General features: G+C 36.9%; 1 protein-coding gene across 1 annotated transcript; it reads left to right on the top strand.

Moving 5' to 3' along the window:
* Nucleotides 1-1,294: 1,294 nt before the first annotated feature.
* Nucleotides 1,295-9,313, top strand: LOC113279581 (DNA-directed RNA polymerase 3, chloroplastic-like; the record flags this gene model as incomplete). The annotated part of the gene is made up of 19 exons (XM_026528263.1): nucleotides 1,295-2,044; nucleotides 2,615-2,821; nucleotides 2,936-3,069; nucleotides 3,396-3,465; nucleotides 3,545-3,603; nucleotides 3,710-3,827; nucleotides 4,174-4,287; nucleotides 4,751-4,882; nucleotides 5,089-5,505; nucleotides 5,693-5,743; nucleotides 5,928-5,998; nucleotides 6,138-6,222; nucleotides 6,334-6,486; nucleotides 6,979-7,053; nucleotides 7,149-7,238; nucleotides 7,540-7,587; nucleotides 7,694-7,808; nucleotides 8,304-8,407; nucleotides 8,527-9,313. Coding segments are annotated over 19 exons (2,904 nt in total), but the record flags the coding sequence as incomplete, so codon positions are not given.
* Nucleotides 9,314-9,545: the final 232 nt, after the last annotated feature.

The raw sequence follows: 9,545 nt of genomic DNA, 5'->3' as shown, positions 1-9,545 counted from the left end.
GTGTTTCGATTCAGTTTTTTATAGATTCATTACTTGGTTTTCACATGCGGCTGATTTTAGTTCCATTTTTTGGTTTTTTTTTATATGCTTTTGAGTTGCTTTTGTGTATTAATCATCGGTACGTATATGATATATTTGTGGATTTTAATGAAACAAGTTCAGATCTAAATAAAAAATCATGTTTTATGTTTATTTCATTAGTAGATCTGATATTTTTATGGTTTTTGGTTTGATTTTCAATTTTCTTTTGTGTATTAACCATCAATACATATCTGACGTACTGTTTTGTTTTTTTGTTTACTATGAATCTATAGGTTTTCTCTTATTTTTTTTGGTTTGATCCAGGAGTACATATATGTTGTACTGGTTGAAACTTCTTCTGATTCTGTTTTATTCAGAGTTTTGCCACTTTTTTTGGTTTGATCCATGAGTTCGTATGTGAAATACTGAAGTATGTGCTTTGATTCGGTTATATTCATGGATTCATCACTTCTTGACATGTAATTGAGTTTTTAGTTTATGAATCCGCGGTACGTATATGTTGTACTGATAAAAACTTCTTTTAATTCTGTTTTATTCATAGTTTTGCCACTTTATTTTGGTTTGATCCATGAGTACGTATGCGAAATACTGAAATGGATGCTAGTTTTGTTGCTGTGTTTTAATATTGTTATATTCTGGTCACATTTACAGGTTCAACATGTCTAACAGATACATACTCTATATGTAAGCAGTGAGGCAGATACATACTTAGATTTGTACGTAGTGTAGCAGATATGTACTCAGATTTGTAAGCAGTGTACCAGATATGTACTCAAATTTGTAAGTAGTGTAGACACACACGTTTGGTAGTAATGGGTATTATGGACATTTCCATGTTTTAATTAATTTTGGACCTGCGGATAAAAAAAAGATCCGATTGGACCCTACTATAGATAACTATATGGGCCTAGGACCAAACAAGAAATTTTCCTTTCATATAATTATGGATGTCACGGTAGCTAAAATTAATTGTGGGTCTGACAATAAATTTTTTTTTTTTTTTGAGCCCGCGCTTAATTTGCCCAGTCCAAATCGAGTCGGGTGCAAACATGCCCAAGGTGTGTAAACTGTGATAAGGGATGAATCATCACGGTCACGTAACCCGGCTCGTATACGTATCCTGCTCGACTCACCTAGTTGATTTTTTTTTGCCAAAATTTCATCGACAAGGGTTTAAGGAGGGGTTGTTTCCTCACCATTCAACTACTAGTCCATTTCTCTGCAACACTCTTTCTTTCTACTCTAAACCCAATTTGCAGAACTGGCTTTAACAGTCCCTTATCTCCCTTCTCCAATTCAAATACATCAACCATGGAGAAGAGGAGGAGGAAAAACTCAAAAAAAATCAGTCAAAATCATCAAATTATTACCCTTCAATTCTATCTTCAATAATCCTAACCCAAAACTTAACAATTCCATCTCTTCTCAATTGCATTCCCTCCAGCTTCCAACCTTATCTGTTTCTATCAACAACAACAACACCAGCAACAAGAATATTCTTTCAGATTTTGAAGAATCAATTTCTAGAGTTTTCTATGAAGACCCACCTTGGATTTCTTGCATTTTGTCAAACCCTAATCTCAAAAAACAATCTCTGTCTTCTGATGGTGATGACAGAGTAGCTAAGAAAAAGAAATATGATTCACTAAGAAGAAGACAGATTAAGATGGAAACTGAAGCATGGGAGAAAATGGCACAAGAGTATAGGGATTTACAAAGAGAAATGTTAGAGAAGAAATTAGCTCCTAATTTGCCTTATGTTAAATCATTATTTCTTGGTTGGTTTGAGTCATTGAGGGATGCAATTGCTAAAGATCAAATTTTGCAAGAGAGTAAGAAGCAGAAAGCTGCTTATGCTAATCAAATTGGTTTATTACCTGCTGATAAAATGGCTGTTATTGTTATGCATAAGATGATGGGGTTATTGATGACTGGACATGAAGACGGATGTGTTCGAGTTGTTCAAGCTGCAGTTCACATCGGTGAAGCTGTGGAACAAGAGGTAATTTATTGGTTTTATCTTCATTTCTTTAGAGTTTTGTGATTATCATCACTTCTACTGTGTTATAGACAAATTAGACTGGTGGGGCGGGACTTATATATATTAAGTTGGATAGTTATGGCACCCCAGCTTAAATTAAACAGTATGCAGTATTGATGAGAAATTAAACGGTTTATTACCAAGTCCAACTGACTCCACTTGAGTATCTGTATGATAATGTTCTGTCTCTCTAACATTCTTTTCAAGCAGAAAATAATACCTGCGATAGTGTTTACGAAGTCAAAATTGTGTGCATGTTTGAAAGTCGTTAGATAGTTTTAGCAGTAGGAGAGGCTGCTTTTCTAAAGTGGCTTCAAAACATAATGGAAGTACTTCATTTAGAAGCTATAATGAGGTTAACCATCCAAGGAAATTGTTCTTAATACCTTAATACACCTGATTTGGATAAACACCAAGTCATCTAACTTTCTTAGTACCACAACGAAAATGTTCTTCATTCACCTTGGCATCCTATAAGTTTCTGCTTATTTTAAAGCAAAGTGACATGTATCTAGCTCTTTTCTGTCTCAGGTGAGGATTCATACTTTCTTGGAGAACTCTAAGAACTACAGAAGGGGAAGGAGGAATGAAGTCGATAAAGATGAGGCTTTGATTAAAGAGCAGGCCATTTTGAGGAAACGTGTTAATAATTTGATTAAAAAGCAAAAAGTAATAGAGGCTCAGAAGTTGGTAACAAATGAAGAAAGTACGTCTTGGGGCCGAGATGCCCAGGCTAAGGTTGGTGATATTGTGTCTGCTCTCTTTCTAATTCCCGTCTTTTTAACTTGGCTTTTAAACTATTTCAAGTTTTCATTCATTTTTCTTTTAAATGATGTTTCAATTTATTTGCAGCTGGGAAGTCGTCTCTTAGAATTATTAACAGAGACAGCCTTCGTTCATCCTCCAATTAACCAGTTAGCAGATAGTCCACCGGATATTCGACCTGCATTTAGGCACACTCTTAAAACTATCAGGAAGGGATCAGGGTAAGCCTTTAATTCTTGTGTCAGCTAGCAATTCTCTCTTGATAGTTTTCTATATATTGACTTACAGACATACTTAAAAGACCATTGAACCTCGACCTGCTTTTTCATGATAATTGTACATTAACAATTTAACATATTCCTTTTTCCCCGATGCATAATCTTTTTGATTTCTTTGAAGGTAAAGGTCTATCAGTTTGTCTATTACCTCGTACTGATATGTTTTGGCATGATGTTTGATGGAGGAAAATTGATCTCAGATGGGATGCTTATAAAATTTATTTCTCAAAGCATTGATTGTGAAACCTGAAATGTTTTCTGGCTTGCAGGCCTGGATGTGGGAAAAGATATGGGGTTATAGAGTGTGATGAACTAGTCCACAAAGGGCTTGATGGAACTGTAAGTGAAGATATAAAGTTCGTCTCTTATTTGTTGTGTTACTCATGGTGGATGTCTCTGAAATCATGTTTAACTGCAGGTTAGGCACATGGAGATGTCATACATGCCAATGTTGATACCACCAAAGAAATGGAAAGGGTACAACGATCCAGATCTTTTGTTCCAATATTTCTTGCGTGCAACACAATCAATCATCTCAAGTGGCCTCATAGTGTAAATTATGTAATATTCTTTTGGTTTTCAGGTATCAAACAGGTGGACACTTGTTTTTACCTTCTTATGTAATGCGTACACATGGTGCCAAGCAGCAACAGGAGGCAGTTAAGAGTGTTCCTCGAAAACAGATGCAGAGAGTGTTCGAGGTAAAACACCACATGTTAAAATTGAGAACAGATAGGTCTGACAAATGACACTGTTTGAAAGGTTCAAATTTAAGACCTGAAGTTTTTACTTTGAAGTTTCTGGTCAGATCTCTAAGCAGATTAGACTTACATCATGTTTTGTCTTTTATCGAAGGCTATAGGTTGTATTTTGTTCATATGGCATGTCATATGAGACGGTAATTTTTATTTTATTTTTTCGCAATCATGATAATATGTTGTAGGTTTGGAGCACGAACTCTTGGAAGAAAACTAGTATATTGCTTACTTTGTTTTTCTAGAAGTTGCTAGACTTTAGATAAAAATTCCCTGATTTGCGTTTCTTCAGGCATTGGATACACTGGGAAGAACAAAATGGAGGGTGAATAAGAGAGTTCTTGAGGTCATAGAGGCTGTCTGGGCCAGAGGTGGTAATGTAGCTGGACTGGTCGATCGTGAAGATGTGAGCTCTTTAACAGCTTGTTGAATTTCAATAAATCTACAGTGCTAAAAGCTAACCTATTATATTGATAATATAGCTCGAACCTTTAACATGTTTATAAATCATGTAAAACCATAAACCCTGCAAAACTTCTTTCAGAGAACTGTATACTTGATTTCGTGCTCATTTTGATGAGCATTGTTCATTTCATGGAATCTCCTTTCTTAACTAGCTTCAGATTGTAAACACACTTAAAACGAATTAGAGCAGAGGAAATCGCTTAATTGGTTTTGTTGTTGTTCTGTTGGTCATGGATTCATCACATACCAGATAGACTTACTGGCACTGCACTGGTTTCTAGTATCAACGGGCAAACACACTTAAAACAAATTATAGCAGGAAAAATAGCTTTATTGGTTTTGTTGCTATAGTGTTGGTCATGGATTAATCTCACACTAAATAGATTTGCTGCATTGGTTTCTAGCTGCTGATACCAGAGGAGCCACACTCAGATGATGCGATCGAAATCCAAAAATGGAAATGGAGTGTGAGTAAAGCAAAAAAGTGTAACCGGGAGAGGCATGCTCAGAGATGTGACATTGAACTTAAGCTTTCTGTAAGATTTCTTATTCTTAGGTTTGCAAGTTTGTAGTAGTATAAAGATCCATGTCACACACTTGGGCAATTCAGTGTTTGACCCTGATCTGAAGTGTCAGACGCTAGTACCCCAGCCTGTTCCGGCACTTGATTTATCGTAGCTTTAATTCTATGGATAAGTTATTTTATGAGATTCCTATGCTGACATATTCAATTTTGAAACAGGTGGCCCGAAAAATGAAAGATGAGGAAGGCTTCTACTATCCTCACAATCTGGATTTTCGTGGCCGTGCGTACCCCATGCATTCACATTTGAATCATCTTAGTTCAGATCTTTGTCGAGGTGTTCTGGAGTTTGCTGAAGGCAGACCACTAGGAAAAGCTGGCTTGCGCTGGCTGAAGATTCATTTGGCAAATCTATATGCAGGCGGTGTTGATAAGCTCCCCTATGAAGAGCGTGTAATGTTTGTGGATAATCACCTGGATGATATATTAGATTCAGCACAGAGGCCGATTGGTGGAAAACGTTGGTGGTTAAGTGCAGAAGATCCTTTTCAGTGCTTAGCAGCATGTATGAATCTGTCAGACTCCCTGAGGAGCTCGTCACCATACACTGTCACCTCCCACCTGCCAATTCATCAAGTGAGTGTAACAAAATAATATTTTATACTAAGAAGGTTCCTTGGCATTTGCAATCTTGTTCATTTTTGCCTTTTTTTTTTTTGTTTTTTGAACCAAGTATCAGTCTAATAAGCTTAAGTTAGTGTATCTCCCTTTTATAAATGTTGTCTCAATACTTTGAGCTTATGAAAAAGCTTCTATTTCTTAGGATGGATCATGCAACGGTTTGCAGCACTATGCAGCCCTTGGGAGAGACAGTGTATGTATTCTGTTTCCGCCACCTTTTTCTCCCTTTTTTAGGTTCGTATAAAAGAATCTGCAACCGTTAGATGAATGTTCCCTTGTTTACTGTTTAATATGGTAATCACACGTTGAATAAACTAAAAATATTAAGAAAGTACATGTCTCTGTTTGATTAGGCTCTTACACGCTTGTTATTTCAGTTGGAGGCAGCTGCAGTAAATTTAATAGCGGGAGAGAGGCCGGCAGATGTTTATTCAGAAATAGCTGCTAGGTAAGAGATTTTAGCTGTTATGTAAGAGTCAATTTTCATAAATTGTCACTTATATGCATGCTTATCTTAGTGGAAAGTCACATCCTTCTTTTATATTCCAAAATGGAAGCCCTTAAGACATATCCTTCGTAAACTGCAGAGTTCATGATATTATGAAAAGAGACTGCAGCAAAGATCCCGCAACTCATTCAGCTGCTCGACTAGCAAATCTCTTAATTGATCAGGTCAGTTTGTTCAGTTGGGATCAGTAAAGTTCCAAACATTATGAGTAGGGCAGACAGTATATGCTGGAAATATTTGTTAACTTATGATCTTGATGTCTTGGTAGCTTTCAGGTAGACCGGAAATTGGTGAAACAAACTGTGATGACCTCAGTGTATGGCGTAACTTATGTTGGTGCACGTGAGCAGATAAAGAGGAGATTGATGGAAAGGGGTAACATTACTGATGACCGATTGTTGTTCAGTGCATCTTGTTATGCAGCTAAAGTAAGCTACCGTTACAACATGAGACTTGTATGCTCACATTTACAGCTACGAGAGAAGATACAAATATTTTTTTTGTGTTCACATTTACAGTATGACAAGATAACATATTTTCTTGCTTTCATAAAAAAAATTGTATCAAAAGAATCAGGGAATAAATGAAAAACAAAATAAGTTATTCGTAGAATAAAATCATATAACTACAATAGATGAGAAAACTAGAATTATACTTGACAACAGGATATCCTGAAGGTCTAGCTGGGTTATGCAAAACTTGACGCACTCAGCTCGTAACTTTTTACTGCATTGATTTGGATTTCATCCTCCTCACCTGAGTTAAATTACGTACAGAAACTTGGTTGTAAGCCTTGCCACTGCATAAAACCGTTATACTGGTTCTATCATAGTAGCCATCAGAGACTACTAAAACATGTTGATCCCTGCTGCAAAAATCTACTTCACTTGACTGTTTGATAATATTTTACTTTTGAATAGGTGACGATGACTGCACTTGGGGAGATGTTTCAAGCTGCTCGTAGTATTATGGGATGGCTTGGTGACTGTGCGAAGGTACATTTTGACTGCTGACAGCTTTGGTACAGCTAAAGTGACTAAGATCTGAGGGAGTTTTCTTGTTCTTAAACTTCGTTATGGAACTTTGACAGGTAATCGCGTCAGAAAATGAGCCTGTGAGGTGGACTACTCCTCTGGGGCTCCCAGTTGTGCAACCTTACCGCAAACCTGAAAGGCATCTTGTGAGTTTTCAAGATTAGAAGTAGATTCTAATGTATTCAAGAATTCCTCGAAAGTATATGCTCTGAGATCCTTTTCCACTATTTTTGATCTTGTTGACCTTTTCGTCTTAGTTATTGCTGTATGCATACAATGAATTATAGTGATCCAATAGTTGCGCGTTGCGCCACAATCCTCTACTAGTCAAAAAGAATAACTGCTATTTCGTTTTGGCTGGTTGGAGACTACACCATATGTTAGCCATATCTACTCTCCGAGAATATATTAAACTGTATACTGATTTTCATTTAATATGTAATGTAGATCAGAACTTCCCTTCAGGTTTTAGCTTTGCAGCGAGAGGGCGACTTTGTAAGCTTCTAAATCCTAATATTTTGTTTCCAATTTCCACCTTTTGTTTTAGTCCGAATATCGCCATTAATGATTGAATATAACCATACAGCTGTAAAATTTCCAGGTTGATGTCAAGAAGCAGAAGAGCGCTTTTCCTCCAAACTTTGTGCACTCCCTTGATGGTTCTCACATGATGATGACTGCTGTTGCCTGCAGGGATGCAGGATTGCATTTTGCAGGTTTGTGGTTGATTCTTTTATAGAGTATAAACCATATTATCCGTCAAATTCGCTAGCTATCATCTCCCACGAGTTCTCTTTGCTATGACCCATAATAATCAGAGTGGAATCTATAACATCATTGTTTAAAATTTGGATCTCAAGATCGTTGGATGTACTTAAACTTAAAGTGAGTAAAAAGTAGTGTGTGCCACAAAATGATGTAGAAAAACAATGATGCTAGCTTATAGTGCCAACCATGTGGTCTGAATGTTCCACATGGAGGTCATCCCTCGAGATGAATTAGCCCTTGGTGTATCTTCATATGGAGGCCATGTGGTCAGCAATGTGCTTGATAAAAGTGGTCTGCCAACCATTAATCCTGTGGGTATAAGTTTTTGAAAAATCGATCCTGTTATACTTATCGAGGCTAAATTTTCTAGCATGATATTCTATTCCTTGCTTGGTTACTTTGGCACACTGAAAACCTAACTTGGTGATAAAATTAATTGGCAGGGGTTCACGACTCCTTTTGGACACATGCATGTGATGTCGACAAGATGAACCTAATTTTGAGAGAAAAATTTGTAGAGCTTTACGATATGCCTATACTTGAGAATGTAAGTACTCGCTGCCTAGTAGGATTTTGTCCTTACATTTTTATATACACCATACTAATAAAGTTGTCGTATATTCGTCCTTGGCTAACGTTGATGATTCTTATGTTTCTCTCTTCAAGTTGTTGGAGAGCTTCCAGACATCGTTCCCAACTTTGTCATTTCCTCCCCTTCCAGATAGAGGTGACTTCGACCTGGAAAATGTTCATGAGTCTCCTTATTTTTTCAACTGATCCATGCAAGTGAGGAATAAGGATGGCGAGGGGGTTACAGCGACTCTCAATGATATGAGGAGGGTGGGGTGCTAATATTCTTCACTCATAGTAGTGTTTTGCAGGCTTATGAGAAGATTCGAAGGGTAAATAAAGTACCTCCAGTTTTGACAGGTTCTTTTCATCAACATGTTTTCGTCGACCAGACTTCCTGTTCGATTCTAGTCATGGCCCATGTGAAACATCATTTAGTTGATGATGCTTTGGAAGTCCTAAAGGAGAAGCAACATATTCAAGGACAACTTGTATCGTTTGTTAATTTGGATCCGCAAAGAGCCTGATCAACACGAGGATGCAGTAAGAATATTTACTCAAATGCCACATTTGGGGGCAATCCTAATTTGCTCATAGCTGGCACAATGATAGACATCTAAGGTTTCGTGGGTCGATTTGATGAAGCAAAAGACCTTTAATTGAAGCTGAAATCTTTGAGTATTACTTTGGATATGGTTACATATAAGTTGTAAGAGGCATCTTTGGTTTTATTGGAAACGGAAAAGCAGAAGGAAATTGTTTCGGATGTTTTTCTGTTCGTGATATGCTTCGGATTTATCAACAGTGTCTTGTGCAACAAAAGTTGGAAGACATATATTACCAGACACCGAAAACCAGTATTGCAGCTTCAATTAAAGGAATTGTGGTTTCAGAAAAATAGAACACTTTTTGATGAAATTCAGTCTAATGTTCAAAGTTTCAAAAGTAGAATCATGAAGATGGTGTGTGAAGGAGGTTTGAGAATGAAAAGAAACAAATGGAATCAAAATTATGATCACCAGGTTATATCATTCTTTAACGTGGGTCCTAGAAATTCAAGATTTCAATGCATTAAAGCTGGTCACTGGTTCCTCCGGATAGTGTTCTGTTGTAAT

This window comes from Papaver somniferum, chromosome 5 (genome assembly GCF_003573695.1).
Source record: "Papaver somniferum cultivar HN1 chromosome 5, ASM357369v1, whole genome shotgun sequence".
Taxonomy (NCBI): Eukaryota; Viridiplantae; Streptophyta; class Magnoliopsida; order Ranunculales; family Papaveraceae; genus Papaver; species Papaver somniferum.
Note: the sequence above shows the minus strand (reverse complement) of the source record. Positions and strands in the feature narration are given on the sequence as shown.